This window comes from Acanthaster planci, linkage group LG01 (genome assembly GCF_054643075.1).
Source record: "Acanthaster planci isolate LZ-2023a linkage group LG01, COTS_SCS, whole genome shotgun sequence".
Lineage (NCBI taxonomy): Eukaryota > Metazoa > Echinodermata > Asteroidea > Valvatida > Acanthasteridae > Acanthaster > Acanthaster planci.
The window spans coordinates 28,649,451-28,668,403 of record NC_141777.1 but is presented as its reverse complement, the minus strand read 5'-3'; the positions used below and the strand labels follow the sequence as shown (position 1 = coordinate 28,668,403).

Genomic DNA, 18,953 nt, shown 5'->3' with positions numbered 1-18,953 from the left:
AAAATGGCTTTTTAAGGGGCCTTGCATGTCAATTTCTTTTAGAATGACACCTGTTGTTTCTATAAATAACCTATAAATAACCAAAACAAATTATCTTGTCTGCACGTACATACTGTACATACGTGTAGCATATTTTACAACGTACTGTAGGGCTGTCTTTGTGTTTGACGGGCTTTTGGCCAAAACATAATGCCACCATACAAATCATACCTAACAATTTCTAAAATTGCTTTATGTGAAAAATTAAAGAGATGAGGCAGAACAGTTTCATCCAGCTGCAAAACAGAAATGTTTTGAAAGTAAGAAATGTACCAGTCAGCTGCATGTCAGTAATATTCTGTTCAAAAACTTTGATATACATGTACGGTATGTGCCATATACCGGGTACATAAATCACTTAGAAGCACAGATGTGCGAATTGTTCAATCTAGGCTGCTTTTTCAAGTACATTGTTCCTGTGCAACATTAACACTTTCAAGATAGTACTATGATCCCTACATGCTTAAAATGCAGAATTCAGTGTTGAAAACAAGATGGCTTTTAACAAAAAAAGATAGCTATGAGCTACTGGCTCAGAATGATGGTTTTGCATTGATGGTCTGTTCTGTGCAGTGCAATAATAAAATCTACACAGGCAAATCTAATGTACACATTGAGAAAGAAGACCAGAATTTGATTAGTTGGCTTTGATTTTTGGACAGAGAGTGAAAAGAGACCCAAATATAGCCGTGCAGTTGGTGCTATTTCTAATATTTGTCATTTTGTGTACTATCTGGAGGCTTTTCCCACAGTAATTACATGTAGGTCATGGATATTCAACCATCAAGAGACATTTCTAGTTAGTGGATACCAGGCAGACAGAAAAATTTGGTCATTTCCCTCCTTTGAGTGGCTCTTTTCTAACCTATTATTAGCCACTGTGTAAAAATTCTGGTACAGTTCTCACTACTCAATCAACTTTCATTTGGCTGTGACAACACATCTTGAAAAATCAGAAGGCATGTCTGTCCCACAATACATGCACCAAAACAGCCCCCGTCTCAGGGCAGCAAATGCTGACCCAATTTCTTGCCGTTCCTAGGGAAAATGTAACTCAGCAACACAAAACCACTGCAAGAAGTCATTTCTTACAGAGACAGGTCGAAAAAAATCTGTGTGTCTAAACTTAACACACATTTTTATCCCTCAGAGTGTATTGAGAGTTTCTGTTTCCATGGTACATGGTTTAATAAATGAATCCTTATACAATATGAACAGGCTTACATAACAAGCATTAATTTGTACTGGCCTTCTGTGACAGCCTTGAATACTGAAACAAATTACATCCAATTTTTACCCTCCCCCATGAATGTGGCTTTGTTCCCCCAAATTGCAACATTTCTGTCGAGTGTACTGCACAGCTATCTTTATAAGATGCATAGGCTTGCTAAATGTAACCACAGTGAATGCAGTGTGTGTCACACCATCAATAAGCCAACTTCACCAGTCATCTCAAGTTAAATGCATGTGCAATACTTCTTTCTTCAAAATGGTGTAGCCATATCTGTGGCTGAGCCATTGTACATTTCTCTTTACAATATACAGGTATACATTTGCTGTTGCTTCATCTACAACGTATAGCATAGCTCTACCATACATGCCATGCAGGGCTACAAAGGTAAACACCATGTACACATGGATTCGCACTGCATGTGTGCTGTATAGTACAACTGTGCCAAATAACTGAATATTCGATCGATTATCTGATATTTAAATACTGTTTTCCGAATTAAAGTATTCAAATGCAAAATTCGTGAAAAGGTACAATTTCATTTTACATGTAATTGAGAAAAAATTGCACCATGGAGGCTTGTTTCAAGCAGATTCAAATGAAAAGTGAAAGAAATCTTACGATTTAAAAAGTAACTTATTAATTAAACAATTTAAAAGGAATAGAAATTTTTAACAGGGCAAGAAGTATTGTTCATCTCTTAAATCTTACTAAATCGTGGCTGGTGATACTCCTAGATGTGAGAAGCTATTACATGTATATTGATTACAATGTACAATTGTGTACATTATTGCAACCGATTTTGTATATGGTTTGTTCATTAACAATCTGCCGGTCAGTACAACCGAATAATTGGATATTGAATGTTGAATATTTGAACAGTGAATTATTCCAATTGACTCAGCCCTACTATATAAAGAATATGTTGAGCTACAAATGCCACACCAAAAGGTACTGTACTGTGATTGGTACATGTAAATGTATATCAATTCCTATAAAGTTCAGTTCCTCAACACCTTACTCCTTCAAGTAGCAATCCTATCCTGTCCCAGCCATACATGAATGCCTTAAGATCCCGGCAGATGCACATTCCCTTCCTCGTACATGTACACAAGAGGAAAACAAAGCACAAAGCACGAGGGAAAGCCGTAATCATGTCGGGAAGCGTGCACCTTCATCTTCCTTGCTGGAAGCAACCAGTGGTGTCTCCTTGCGACAGGCGCAGGTATGTGGGAGGTGGAAGGACCCACGACTGCATCCTTTCATGTAAAATGAGCTCTCGGTGAACTAATTCAAATGCGGCTCAGTGAGGCGGACATCCAGACGGCTTTGGGACAGGTGTGGGGAGGGAAGAGGACAGGAGAGGGGAGAGACATTCAAGCGAGAGGGAAATGTGCTCAGCGTGGCGTAAGAATCCCCTGAAATGTCTCGGACGCCTAGGAGGCAGAAAGGATGATTTTTTTTTTTTAATGGCCAAACTTTAAAGGTTTGTAATGGTTTGTAATATGATTGCAAGAATCAATCGTTGTGAATGTCAGAACTCCATCCTTCCTTCCTCGCAACCCAGCAGGAAACTTTGTCATCTGCTTTGCTCTTGTAAACAGTAAGGAGTTCTGATAAACAATATTTTAGGACAGATAGATCAGTCTTTTTTTCAACAAATTGCTCCAAAAGAAACTTACATGTACCAAGCATCTTGCATTTTTTTTTCAACTTGGTTGGAACAACATCATCAAATGGGGAACTGTATCAAATATTGCCAAACCTATGTGTGAATAAATCCATTTCCAAAATCTGCTCAGATTTAAAGCCACATGGGAATGAATACAAGAAAAAAAGGCAAAACAAAACAACTACCTTACTGTCTCAGTCAGCAACCCCAACACATTTTTACAATCCTAAAAACCACATCAGGGTCTACAACAACATGAAACTGAGTGCAACTCAATTATGCAACAAGAACACAGCTAAAAAAACAGGACCCTGCTACCCCGTAAATGGGGCGAACTACAACTAACTACATGCAACAGCAGATTTTGTTTCACTGAGCAGGGTTTGTACCCTGTCTAAACAGGTGCCTATGACACCAGGTGCAACATACTTTCAACAACTGTTGCATTTTGTTGCACTTGACATGGCTAGGTCAAAAAACATGCAGGAAAACCTACGCATTGTATCTTTGTTGCGACAGCCTGAGTTCCTCCCTGCATTCGTCCAGCTCGTTCTCGGTGTACAGCGTGCTCTGCAGGAACTCGCTCTCCATCAATGTGATGCGTTGTTTGCTCTCCTCCACACGCTGACGCAGCATGACATACTGCTCCTTGTTGCACCCACATACCTGAAAAACAAACCAGACAGAAAGTGGAATTGTAACGCAACTTATAGACTGCAAGGTGCACGGATGTACACGTACCTGTACATGTATTTGTGCCCAATGCTGTGGTAGTGCCGAGAATCATCTGTTGAATAGCAAGTACCTGGATCTTGAAAAGGGGCCCCGATAGGCTCTACAAAGTCTGAGAATGGTCTGTGCCTCATTCCCAAAACCTTAAATATGATTTACTAGTAAATATCTGCACATGCTCAAACAGGAATTGGGTGCCATGTGCAAGTTCATCCATACAATAATTGAGAGCAACAGGGAGAGAACTGGAAGAATTATAGCCACACAGAAAGCACTGTTTCACAAGCTGTTGTGCATTACAAACTTTAAAATTATGGGTTTAGGTCTCTAGTCAAAGAGAGACTCAGAGAAAGTAACCTTAAGGGGCTTCCTCGGTCCAACATCTCATTAGTTTGCTCACATGTACATGAGCATGCACTTACAACATTGCTGTTACATGTACTTATGTATAACAGGCTCTGTATTACTCAGAGTTACCAGTACATGTACTTACATGTACATCCCCCTCCACCACTGAAAAAAATCACGCATGATGTGGCCTGAATTGTACTGTAAAATTTAGCAAATATACTGATAAATATACAAAGTTGCATTCGCTCGATAATACATATACCATTTTTAATGTGTGAATGTATTGTACAAGAGTACAAGTCAAGTGTCTGGACACAAGTAATAGTACTGGTAACATACAGCAGGAAATAGGACATCAAAGTGAAGTACCACAAATTTTTGGTCTAGGAACGCATGCTGTCAGTGCATCAACTGAACGTTGAGCATGCATGTGTAGCGTAAGTACTGTATATATGGCCCTTTCCACTGCACAATCACCAACACAAATTCGTGACAAAAGTAGTGAATGATAGTGTGCACAGTGCATGGACTTGAAGCTGATTCATTTATTTTATCAGGTGGCTGGTCGGTAAATGTTACATCTTGAGCTAGCCAGGATGGGTTTCTTCCAGGGCTCTGCACAGTCGAGCTTCTGGTGACCTCATTCCAACTTTTTTCCTTAGCAATCCAGTAACTGAAACCAACAGCGTCTCAAAACAAATTGATTTTTAGCTTGTGTTTCAATGCTACAAACAAGATCCAAACATCTACGTATCATTTCTAAAGTGAACCCCTCACCCCCGGCATTACAAGTTATACATCGGTTAAAGACACAAGAGCCTGTGACATTTCCAATCTTAATTTGCTTCAAACTACTGGGGCATCTTCCTCAATGAATTCTCAGTGATGACAAAAAGATCCATGTCCACTTGAAACCTTGGCTACTGGGAGTCTGGAACATGTTCCTCTTCCTTTCTGCATAAAATGTAACGTGTGACAGCAATGCCCAGAGCAAAATGTTCAGGCAGTTGAACAGATTTCAGTTCCTCGGTTCAACTGTGCCTCCCCAGACATTTTTTGGAATCCTCAGAAGTTATCTACTGTGCAGGCAAAAGCACTGCTAACCTTGAGGTTTCAAGCGGCATCTATGGTAAAAGTAAGATTATAAATGTAACGGTACATGCACCTACATTGTATCCTGCAAAATCCTCGAAAAACTGCGAAGGGAATGAAGGATTCACTTTATGTACCTATCAAGGAAAAACAGCATACTGGTATTTCATACAAATGCATGTTCAGCTTCAACAGAGTCCTGAAGCTGGAAACTGCTCCATGTATGTAAATAAAATGAACATGCTTTCAGTCATAATATGTGCACAAATGTACATTATGTACATTTACAAAAAAAGTTACAGCAAAATTTGTGTGACAGATAAATTATTTAGATTTTTTTTTTCTTAAACCATGTTGGCACATTGTTCTTGAAACGATCAAACAGCCTTCTGTCATTGAAGGTCTTTTTTGTTCCTCAGTTAGTAATGTCTTGATGAGCACAACGTGGCTGCGGCAGCATGTGCAAGGGTGCAGACTGGCCAGAGGGGGACCACATTAAGGGCACATCAACCAACTGCCTTTCAGCAACATCAGTCATGGCAATGTCAGCTATTCATGGATCCTCATTACATGTGTACATGAACATGTACATGTATCATCCGGCATCATTACATGCATGCATGTACATGTACAATGTGTTTATTCAAAAGACAACTGGATACACTTTTTTCCCCTAAATGTTTTTATAATTTGAGTTGCTTACCAGAGCAATAGACTGGGGCACAATCAGTATTCTACTTCATTTCAAAAATAAACAAGAAAACAACCAGACTTGTACACAGGTGCATAGCAAAGTTACATACATTTATACCTACACATAGCAAGTTAAGTCTGAACATTAATAAGCATCCAGCTGTGCTTCCCTCCAACCTTAAAATATCGGTGCATGTACTCTCATCAGAGACCTTTTTTACGTTAAGAGTCGGGAGGGCTGAACACTTCTGTCTGAGCAAAACCTTGCAAAAAGCTAACCACATTCTGCCAGGATTGAAGTATCAGACTCCTTCCACTCATTTACATGTACGTATTCAACGTCATTCCTCTTGGTGTCTATGTTTTGCAGCTTTCCTAACAAGTTTGTTTTACACTAGTCCAGTAAATCGATCCAAGTTGTCACCACGGGCCCATGTACATGTATATGTTTTTCTTGTTCCAAGAGCCTCAGGAAGACCTGACTGTCTGATGTCTCAAAAATTAATTCATCACGCCAGGCTTGCCCATCATTTCAATTTACTTTCAATCCCAAATAAAACTAATGAAAAAAAAAAAAAAACTGGAGTGCTGTCCTCCGACAGACATAAATGCACTTAAACTCTGCATGATTAATATGCACTCAAATACACACACTAAAAAGAGGAAAATGCCAAAAATACAATTGAAAGGCCGGAGAGAGAAAATCTACAATCGGTGCCAAACTGTCTGTATCTGAAGCAGATAGGGTTTCATACTCCATCAATTGGTTGAACATCGCATCCTTGTCTACCACTTCAAACAGGCATTGGATGACCGGTGACATGCCGAGCCAGCCAATGAATATTCCTCTCTCGTGATGAATTATCTTATTCTCCCTTTCATCATTACACATGAGTACATCTACCTTTTCTGCCGTTCTTTTTCCCGTGATATAGGTTGCCTGATTGGCATGATCAAGGATGTCTTATTGCGACTAAGACTAGATTCTATGTTGGGTGATACTGATGGATTGACAAAAAGGAATGATGTATGTACAGGATGTAAATTGTTGTCATCCAATTAAATGATGGATATTCATCAACCACACGCGTACATGCACAGTACATACAAGTACGGTACATGGGCATGTACATGTATACCACACAAACAAATGTACTGGTACGTACTGAAAGAATATTAGACATAATGTACATGTAACAAGTGGCCACCAAAATTGTTGCATAATGGCTAAACAATCACTTTCCTCCTTCCAAATTACTGTATAGGTATACATCTTAATTATTCAACCAAGCAAATCACATCTACCGTACTCTGTATGCGTGCGTCTACCGGAGCATGTTACATGAACATTCATTTAATCTGTTCTCTACATCCTCTGTGTCAATCTCTACTCACAGACAAAATACCAGAATGGAAACGTTACTCACTAATTTCAAAGCACCATTTCCCAGAAAAATTTACTGCCAATTAGGGGTGGAGAATTGTAGAATGTGGAGGGTCTTTGCATACAGAACAGGCACATGTGGTAGAAAAGTTCAGAATCATGTACATCAACTGTGCTTTCACTGAAGTACCAAATCAGTACAATATACATGTATACTCCAAGCATGTACATGTACAATGTACATTCCTCCATACTGATCGACATTGTACATTCCTAGCTTTATGAGTGTACAATACTTATACGGAATAGCTTAATTACCCTACTATAACTTTTAATACCACTTTCCCCAACATGGGGCCTTGAAGGATCACTTTTTGCCTTCATTAAAATGATTTAAGGTAAAAAAAAAAAATTGCTTGGCCAATAACTTGGCAGGAAAATCACATTGTATTGTTTCTTCTGTAAGTGTATCACCTGTCTCCATAACCACAAACAGACTTTAAGGATATACACGTATGTGGGAACTTGGGAAGTTGGGGGAAAAATGCGAAAAATGTCTAAGATGTACTTTGTGTCAGGGAGATATTAATTTTAATAATAGCTTTGCCCTTACACTGGAAGAGAAAAATTTCAAGCCACGTAGGAAGGAATTTGTACATGTACAGTGCTTTGACATTAGTAATGGCACCAATTCAAAAAAAAAAGAAAGAAATACAAAATCACCTGGCGCGAGGAAAGGTTGCAAACCTGATGATACAAAAGTTTAGTTTTCAACCAAACCTGCATGAGAAATATATATTTCGTCCATGGAAAATATAGCATAATGCATCACAGCAGACAATGCGTCAGATGAAAGCATTTTGATTCAGCTTTGGCAGGGTTACTCTTGTATTACGAGTAGTGGTTATGGCAGAGCAATCACCGAAGAGTAATGCACCCTCTATTTAAGGCAATGCAAGAGACTACGTGTATAGTAGTCTTGTCCACTATAAGAGCCATCCGATACCTTGTTACTCTCTGGCTGAAAAAGACACTGGGGTCATTACCTGATGGCCAGTGGGATTCTTGGAAAAGTTCCTGAAAACTTCAATATCTAAATGGCGTTTGAAGGCCATGACAGGGAAATATATGGAATCGCTACAGATTGCCCGGCCAAAAAAAGGCCAGTGCAATGCTTATTTCTGTGAATGATTGTGTGACTTAAAGGTGCTCATTGAAAAATTTGTTATTTCTGACAACAGAACTCTCCACAAATATTTGTCTGAGCACCCTCCAATCCTGCATATCTGCAACAGGCCATGGGCAAAGCGTCCGATCATCTTAAAGTCGACTCCTGTTGTAGAACAGCTAATTGCGGATATTTCTGCCAAGCCTGTCACTCGCAAGTTTTCACGTTGAGTGGGACTGCGGGGGTAGGGATGCCGCGTGGGCTGCATCTTAGGGGATTCCAAGCAGACTAGTCCTGCCAGATCAACCCTTGCGGATATTTCCCAACAGTTTTTGTGGGGAAACCAGCCCATCCGAGGTGTTACATTATCCTGCCACAAATAAGGCCAGATGCATTATGATTCATTTTATTTGTGCTGTTATAAATATGCATGTACCAAAAAGACCAGAGTTCACAAGTTCAAAAATTGCCAATTTGTTGCAATGTACATGTAAAAAGCTTACATGTACATGCACATACATGTACATGTACCAGTATACATGTACTTGAACACTATAAAAATTGGACTGAAATTAATAATGTTAAATGATGATTAGTACATGTAGGCCTACATGTAATCCATTTGGCACATGCATTTTAGTATAACTGAAAAAAAATTACATTTTGGACATGGTGTAACTTTTTCAAAGAAAAATTCATTTGTACATAGCACACCAAACATTTGAGATATCAAGGTCATCAAAATTGTCATTTTCAAAATAACAGTTTTACAACTGTGAGGGACTATTTATTGTTCCAATAGTCCAAGAGAATCACTCATCATTTGAGTGGCATTTTCCATTGTGGCTGATCTACATGTACACACCAAAATGTAAAAAAGAAGGTCCAAGTACATGTACACGCACATGTACATATGTATTCCAACCCAGAAACATTTCACGTGTCTTAAACAGAAAAATGCTTAAAGGATTTTTTCAAAACACAGAATCTTGATTCAGTAAGACGGGAGAAATGAATGGTTCTTTGGAAAAAAGTTACATATGTTGTACAGTTGTTAAAAATGTAACCTGGAAATTGAATCAATTGCTCAAAACAGGTTTTATCCTGATTTTCCAGACATAATGGCAGTACCTCGTGCTAAAAGCCAGCTTCACAGAATTCTGCAATTCCTCTGTGTCATCACTTAAGAGCCAGTCTGGCCATTTACAGCCAACAAAGCGCCAATCAGACGGAACCATACATAATATACTGACAGACGGATGGATCTTTTCTGTCTTCTTTTTTTCTTATTTTTTTGTATAACAGCCTCAGTGCCCAAGACAAGCAATCAAGCATGAAGTCAGTCTCTACCTCTCACTCTTTCGTCGTTTCTTATCTTTTCTTCCTTATTCAGCTACTATCGGCTCTGCCATCTAGCTCGTTCTCTCCCTGGGAATCTTGAATGCCCTGTACAATTCCCCCTCTCTGCAGCAAAAGCTGTATTTGAGCACACAATGTGAGGATGTCTCCACTCTGAAGTCTCATCATGATGGATCACTGTCAGTTTAAAGACAGTTTCTCTCAACTACGTGTACGTGCTTGACTTCTTGGATTTCTTCCCTCATGCTTTGCTTACCCATGATGTCGCCATCGGTTAAGGCAACCAGGTGCCCTACTGGGGTCGAAGGTCAAGCACAAATTAAACTTGAAACATGAAATCATGCACAAACATATCTAGCCTTCGTTTCGGCAAAGGTTTCTGGTATTCGTAACACCATGTGACATACATATATATTTTTGGGAGGATATGTGGTTTTGAAAAAAAACAAGTGACTTAACACTCAACATTTCAATTAGTATGGTCTGAATGTCTTCAGGATCAGAGAATGGTGATTGAAACATGTCAGTTCTTTTCAGAACCATACATGTGCATCTTTCCAAAAGAGGTGCTACAGCAAACCTTCCCTAGTTGATACCACCACCATGCAAAGTTGCAAGGGCCTGTCGCCTGTTCCCACAACGAAAGTGCCATCAGTCTTCTGGACGTGATGGCTTTTGATCACATCTGTCTGGGAATCATTTTCTTCTAGATCTGAAATGAGTCAACTTTTTCTCAAATTTGCCCATTAATGTTGTTATTCCACCTGTACAAAGCAAAAGGCTTTATGTACAGACATGTTATTGCTTCTCCATGTTTTTATTTAAGCTGCACGTACATATACAGTTATTGTTAGTTTTACGCTGGTTCAGTTTCAACCCCCTTGTGTAATCAGATGATTCAACCGCATCCTAATAACAAACCTCTTTTTCGGTCTGTCGCTCCCCTTCATCAATTCTGCCCTCTAATCAAATTACAATCCAAGCCTTTATGACTCTAAACCAGTTCAGTTCTAATGTAGCTCAATGGTTTTTTTTTTTCCTCCCTGACTGAAACCATGTCAAAGTGCCTTCGGAAATTAATCTCATGAGGTCTAAAAGACCAATGCTATGGAAGCAATCAGATCTTTAACTTTAAACAACTCGGGAGACATAAAGCAAAATGCAGTCGGGGTCATTTTCATAGATACTCAAGATTATTCACAGGAGACATACATGTACATACTTTATGTCTACATGTACAGTACCGGTACATGCACACGCCACGAGAGGAAGGTTACAGTAATGCATGAAATAGTGCTCAGAGCAGTGACGAAGTTTGTGTAGAGCCATTCCCTAATTGCCTGTCAAGTTGGAAACTTGCAATTAGCCACTTGCGAGTCAAATTTGACTAAAATCTGGTACACTGTGTTATCTGATTGCACAGAAACATAACAATTTGAATTCCCCAGACTAAAGACACTGTTGTTATGCCTCGTGATTCGGGGCAAGCTTTTGCATAGCGACCACCATCTCTGGAATGGACTGGTTCCTTCGTGCCGTTATTATCCACTGAGAACAGTGTATTGTTGCAAGGCGTCTCTTATGTAACTAGGCAAAAGCTTGCCCCGAATCACAAGGTATATCAACAGTGGTTTTTAGTATGGAGAATTCAAGCTGTTATGTTCACGTGAATTTAAATAACTCAGTGTACCAGATTTTATTCAAATTTAGCTTGCAAAAGGTTTATTCAGAGCTGTAAATACATGTGCTCAAGCTCGTCTTTGTCTTCCATTCAAAAATCACTGTACCTTTGGCCCACTGTGAAATAACAGCAGACGCATTAAAACTGGGAATTGTAGTGACCCTGTTTTGAGCAAACAACATTTCACATAAAAATAACCTACTAGTGCACTGAGAGACAATTTGTGTGTACCATATGGGTATGTATATGCTCATACAGAAAAAATCTAACTTGGGCTTGACATGTACATCTATGTGTTGCCATGACCTACACGTAGCAGTCCAGAAAGCCATACCAAGTACCAGTATGGCCATACTACGTGTATGTAATTCAGAACTGGTATAAGTTGAGTCTTTTATCCATACTCTGTATACCATCACTACTGGAGAAAGTGACTTTGGAATTGGACACTACAGATGGGTCTCTCTACAGATGGGTCTCTCTAAAGCAAACTCTGAATGATGCTCTTGAATTTCAGATTAGAAAATCATTGTTACTGCTGTATATACATGTATAACATGGGACTGAAGGTGTTCCCGTCAAGGTAAGACACTAGGAAACAAATGAAAATATGAGCTGCAGTTTATACAGTGTAGTTGTGACCAATGACACAAAAACTGACAGTACGCACTTTGTGTAGACCGACTTGGTGAGTGCTGGAAATAACCCAGAATGCAATGCTTCTCAGACACTTTTTCAGGTAGGTTTTTCCTGTAGTATCACTGGAAATGTTTGCAATGTATACTGTGCAATTAGCGCACACTCACTGTTCAATATTTGTGACCAGCTCGGCCTCGATTCCTAAATAGCTAGGAGCCAAACGGTGCATTTGCTCTCCGCCTGCTTTCTTTGCATTGGCAAGCAGATTCTGAGCGGAATCCATTAGTGATATGAAGCATGCTTCCATTCCAATTGAATGAGACAGGTGCTGGGCCTACGCAGACTAGGAAGAAGGAATCTCACAATTGCTAGAAAAGCTTAATAACTGTACGCTAAACCGTAATTGCAGACTTGAAAATATGAGCTGCAGTTTATCACTCTTGAAACCATATGCATGAATGTGTGTTTTTCTGTCCCTCCCCCATTACAAACGACATAAAACAAATAAATCAATAAACAAAAAAGGGCAAAATATGTATCGGTAATAAATTATACGATTCCACACTTTTGAAAGCACACTGCCTACATGTATTAAAAAGACTACTATTCAAGTACAAATTTGTAAAAAAAATGAAGCTGTTGTGAAGATCTCCCCCAATTTTTTTTCCTGAAAGACGGTTCAGGGCATCAACCTGTTGTTGAAAAAAGTACTGATGACATTTTGGATGACTGTACTGAGCACTGACATGCAGAGTAAAACCCATTTTACTTTAAAAATCTGAGCCTTTGAATCCCCTTCCTTCTGTATTAAAACCTCACATGTATATGCTTCCTTCTGAACAAGCTGCCATATCAAAAAAATAATCACCTCCAGGCTATTTGTGAAGTGAAAAGTCAATACCTATGTGAAACATGAAACAAAATCCACAGGACCTGCCAAATGAGGCCTGGATTGGAGTTGATTTATAGTGATATGACCCATCTAAATACAAAATGTGTACCCTAAAGGGTCTATGGGCTACCTACAATGTACGTGCATTTACGGAGTGATGGGTCTGGACTCCAGACTGTCTGTGCGTCAGGGTGTGAGATTTTTTGTCTGTTGTGAAAAGGGAATTTAGCTGGGATATACCTGTAACTCGGTACTCAAAAGACAAGGCAGAGATTTGATTTCAGTTAATACGCTGTACCCTGCCCCCTTTCAACCACCCATCTCCCCTTGTTATACTGAAATTAATAACAATAACAAACTGGACTGGGTAAAATAACAGTGAACATGTTCCAGGGAGGCAAAAGTTGGTGTGTCAACAGCCACAGCAGAGGAAATTAGCAATAAGAGGAGTAATTTAGCAGATGAAAAGCAAACTCAACAATTCCTTGCAAGTGATGTGGATTAAATCAACTCAACAGAGCAGTTATCATGCAACCATTTCAACTATCACATTCCTACAAAAGTTAAACTTGTGCAGGATTCTGCTGGAGGTGATTTAATATCAGAGAATTAAAGTTTTGCGTGTGTGAGACAGGTGTTTGTGATTTTTTTTTTACTCTGCTGCTTTGCAATTAGTAAAGCTGTTGCTGTTGTGACAGGAAAGAACATTGCTAGTGCAAGATGAGCCTTTCATCAACAGACGCACAGGACAGCACTGGCAGATGTGAATTACAACAAACTCAACAATTACATGTACAAGTCTCTATCATTGGTTACAGTGAATAAATTTGGCAGCTTGTATTTATGGTGCAGCAAAACGACAATCCTGCAGGCAGTGAATGCAATTGCACTTTGAACCTATCTGACAGTTTCAAGGGGATGCCATCTTGTGCATGGCGTGCTTCAGTATTGCTCAAATGGGGCCAATTGAACTTTAAACAGCTATTGTTCATGTCCGTGCATGTACACTGCACCAGTACAAAGAACATTGTCATTTGGACCGTGCTTGCTTAGATGTCTTTGACAGAAAAGTGCTTTTCTCGTATCTACACGTACATCATAAAATAATACTTTTTCAAAATAAAAAGGACAAAATGTACTGTACATGAACATCTCAAGACTGCGGGCACAATACATGTACATGTACTTCACTGTGATGACATACATGTATAAAAACCATATACTGGTACATGTGTACCCTTAATAACACTTAAATGCAATTAAATGCCACAATTTTTTTTCTACCTGGGTATATTAAGCTTGCTTGCAAGACACCTGGCCCATTTCATTATGAGAATCGATCAGCACTCAGACGCCAGACACACTTACCTACATGGCTTCACTATATTCTCAAAAATTGACTGGTTGTGTATTAAGTTCAGTTTGACACTCACCAAGGTTAACAAATACAGCACAGCTTTGTACAGGAAAGGCAGGCTGCACTTGAGTTCCCAGAACATACATGCAGCCAAGTGATATTCATTGAGGTTGTTGCAATTTTCATGAGCCTGACTGTGAAAAACCAAATACATTCAGACACTGGCCTACTTCATTACACTGCGCGACCATTTGATGCTATCTCCATGCAGTTCAATGAAAGAATCACTCTGGGGCCATCAGTCACATCACTGAAACATGTCAGAATTTTCATGTTAATTCAAGTTCTTTCCAATAAAACTGAACGCCCAGGACACTATTTCAGCTTATTTCAATAAAAACTTGCCATTTTTTACAGAATGCAAAGCCATCTGTTCGAAAGTCCTCAACCCATCAAAACCAAACATCTACATGTATGAAGATACTGTACATGTACATACATGTACATTGTACATATGTGCATCTGTAGTGCAATATTGAGTCTTGTGCTTTAAGCTGTTATCATGACAGTCTAACAGAAATTGCCCCATATTTACCATGGTTGGATTTAGTTTTAAAGTTGGGTAAACAATGACTCCACCGTGGCTGTTTTAATTTTTTAAAATCATTTCAGTACTTGGCATTTTTGTTCCACATCAGTTCATTTTGTGTGAACTACACGTAAGCTTAATGGAAAATGGAATGCACAGAAATTCAACTTTGAATTTTAAAATGAGAGCACCTCTGTCTTTTGAAGGGTTTTACGTTTCATCCAGGGAAAAATAACGCAACTTTTTACAAGGTTTAATGCCCCTCTCTACTTCATTGTCGTCATTATTTCTGGCTACTTGTATTGCCAACAAATGAGGGTTTGTCAAATCGGCTCTGACTAAAAGCAACCACTCACCAGCTAAGGTGAGATTAGTGGGGAAAAAATGTCAAGGTGCAACACGCGAAGACGGTACATTTCATATTGGTCGCTAATGCCCATTGCTTGGTGTACCAAATTCCATGCAAGCATGTTGTCAGTTCCAACTGAAGAGACATCTTTCCTATGTAATAAAAAATTCATCTCTTGTTCGTGCATATTAGGATTTGGGGGTTACAAAAGCAACACCAACACCGGGGGAGGGGTAATTTGTACTGATTTGAATCTAACCTCATTCAGTACATGAAGTTTTGTTCATCCAAAGCTTTTCCTCAGATTTCTACTCAATGGAAAATCCTCAAGGGTAAAATGTGTATAGGCGCCATTTTGTATAAATGCACAATGAACATAAAGTATAGATTTACACAATAACTGTATTTGCAAATGCACAATACTGAAGTCGTCACAACATCATGAGGAAAGGTACAGTACAATGTACAGTTTATGTACGTTCACACGTAACTATGACAACAAATTGAAGTGCTCAAGTGTTCAGAGGCAGATGTACTGGTTCGTGCACATGCAAATATGCATCCATGAAAGAAAGAGTTGCCATTGAGGCCCATCAATGCTTTTGACGCTGTCTTAAAATGAGCCAACAAATATACTAAAATGCTTACCACTATTTGAAAACAAAGGAATGATACCGGGACGCTATCAACTAAAGCTCAAAACAAAAAAAAAAACCACCAAAAAAACAGACACAAACAAAAACAAGACTGACACAAACAAACAAACAAAACTTATTAACAGGTTCTGGCAGTCTTATTGTGTAATCTGGTCATTTAAAAAGTCAGAATTTTCAGCCGAAAATAATCCTGTACAAGTACCTTGGGCAAGCTCAACGTGATATAATATCAGGATCAACTGGTTGAAATTTATAATCCAAAAAAATGTCTGTTCAAGTTTCCTTGTAGTCTCTTCAGTCTTAAACTAGCCACACAATGCCTATATACTGACAGACCAACATGTAATTATATTTCAGATTCCAAGGAAGCAGCTTAAATGATATACAGGGAGGTAAGCTCATATAAACTGTGCCTGTACCAAGGCATCACTCACTGAAAAATCCAATTATTGCATCACCTGAGACCATTTGATTCAGACACCTTCTCAAATTGATGCTTCAATGTTTAGTGGCAGTGACATGTTCCTGGTCTTGCTCACTTGAAAGTACATTTGTACTCAGATCACCTGATGCACATTATGCAGCAAGTCCCTGATGATGTCTGCATTAAACTTTGCAACAGCTTTACCTTCCACATACACATATGCAGATTTCAGTTTTGCCAGTTGTTTTTAAGCAGTAAAGAGTAGAACTAAGACATCATATCATATCCGTGCTATTAAGAGGTGAGGGTGGAATCCGCACTCCACAGGACATGCTCTAAATCATGCCTCATTAGAGACTTGTGCATGACATGAGCTTAAACATAACTACCCACAAATGTCCGCTATTCACCAAATGCTTTGGAATATTTTGATGAATTTGAGATTCGTTAAAGAGATTGATTAACTAGTGCATGGTTAGAAAATGGTGGTGTTTCTCTCACAGAATTACCACCTGAGTTTGCAGTTGCAAGAATAAATTGGGTTGTTGTAAGGATTCATTCAAGTGGTTGAGACTTACTAGTGTTGCCCATTATGGATTTACCGGTAGGTGGATTTAAGATGGCCACTGGCAACGGTGGTCAAGAAGGTGGAATTCTTTGAAAAGTTTTAACGTTAATAGTCCTCAATCCAGGCTACCAGGTGATGGATTGAGGCTGCTAAAGTCTACTGTATTCTGGGTCATGACTGGGCTGCAGCAGCCTTGATCCACCAAGATGGTGGATACTTAAACGATGGTTAGGACACACATGCAATCTGTAAACCATCCACTGCATCTCTGCCTGCTCTCAAGCCTTCCGCCTATTTTGTCCAGAATATTCCATGCTTGTACATGTATCAGTTTTTTTATCCAATACCAAGCAAATCCTAACCTTTTCCCCCACCCAGAGTGCAATCTCGAACTTGTCCTGATTGTGTGTCTTGAATGATTAGTCATAAAGAACCGTCTTCTAATTCCGAGCACGCTCCGAGGTGATGCCTCTGATTACTGCGGGACGGAGATCTCCTGCATTGACACCCCTGCTGTTGTGTGCCAGCAGATTGAGACTGACAAGCTGCTGACTGGTTCACTGCTCTCCTCTGAAATTAAATTTTCGAACGAGCGAGGACTACAAAGACGCAACAGATTGGGAAAAGTTTCATCAAGGGAGAGTAGGAGATTCAACCATGATGTACTTGTACCGGTACATTTGGAAATTTCTGTAACAAGTGCTGCACATGAATGCCCTATCTCCACTTACGAGTAGAAACACACACTTTCAATGTATTACATAACTGACAACTACACTTCATGTTTAACACCACTTCTGTTAGACCCCTGTACATGTACATCAATGGCATATCCAGATCTTGGAATTTTTTCTAAAAGTGATTGCCCAAATTTGTTTTTGTCCTGAAGAGTTTTCATTATCCCTTTTCCCCAAACACAAATAGATCATACACATTCATGTAGTATCTTTTCTAAATTTTAAAAAAGGCAAGATACATGTACCTCAGGTGGGGTGGATGCACCTTGCCTCCCTGCCTCCCGCCCCATTCCCCCACTAGATATACCTCTAATGTGCAATATATTAAACATGTACAGATAGACAAGATGCAGAAATCAATGGCCTCAGTTTCGTTCACAACATGAAAGGTTCCTCATATCCAGAGGGCCAATTGCCATGGAAATTGCACAAATGTGAACACTACACATACATGTACACGTACACACTGGAGATGAGTCATCTTCGATGATGCAGTGATGAGACAAGAGCCAGGCCGAATTTTCTCCCGTCAGAGCAACAAGAGATTGGGCAACTGGAGAGGAGGCAGAGGACTAAAGGGAAAATGGACAAGGGGGAAAAAAAAAGAAAGATGCGCAGTGGGAAACATAAGAGCCCTCTTATGTCCTTGCAAGGGGGGGGCGGTAAGCAGGTCCCTGGCAGGACGTGAGGGAATGCCAAGGCCTCATCAGCCTGGCCGACTTCAATTTAGCACTTATTCACTCTCACACAGAAACAAGCAGGAAGCTGTTAAAAAATTGATTGACTGATAAATGATGTGGTACCACTGCAGCCAAGACAAGTTACACGTAGAACTATGTTTTGATATTCAATGTTACACTTCAGCAACTTGAGAATTAGAATCCTCTAACTGTATAACAATCTAACAAATTGTAAAACATTAACCCTAAAAATAAACTCCGATAGCAGTGCATACCAGTACATGTATGTACATGTTTGGTATGTTCTGGTGCAAGTACATTGCACAAGACAGAAAGTTATCATTACACGTACAGACACTTTATGCTCATGTTGACAAACCCTGACAGAAGACAATTACATGTGTTGTATGTATGTATGTATGTATGTATGTACATGTGTAACCAAACCTGATGTCCCTAAACAGAATAGAATAACAGATTCATGAACCTTATTTTCAGTAACAATGCCAAGTTGACAACATGCACAGAGACATTTCATAAAATACTACAAACAAATAATGCAAAATCACACACACAATACGAACTTGACATTGGATATTTAAAATGCTTGAAGCATTTCACAGATTCAACAACAGGTACATTAAGTGTGGTCACCCACAT

At 39.3% G+C, this 18,953-nt stretch overlaps 1 protein-coding gene across 1 annotated transcript in view; it reads right to left on the bottom strand.

The window, feature by feature from the left end:
* The window catches only part of LOC110988908 (uncharacterized), a 61,150-nt gene that overhangs the window by 16,399 nt on the left and 25,798 nt on the right, over window positions 1-18,953 (bottom strand). Inside the window, exon 3 of the mRNA XM_022252862.2 lies at window positions 3,439-3,608. Coding sequence (XP_022108554.1) covers window positions 3,439-3,608 — 170 coding nt within the window. The remainder of the gene's footprint in view (window positions 1-3,438; window positions 3,609-18,953) is intronic.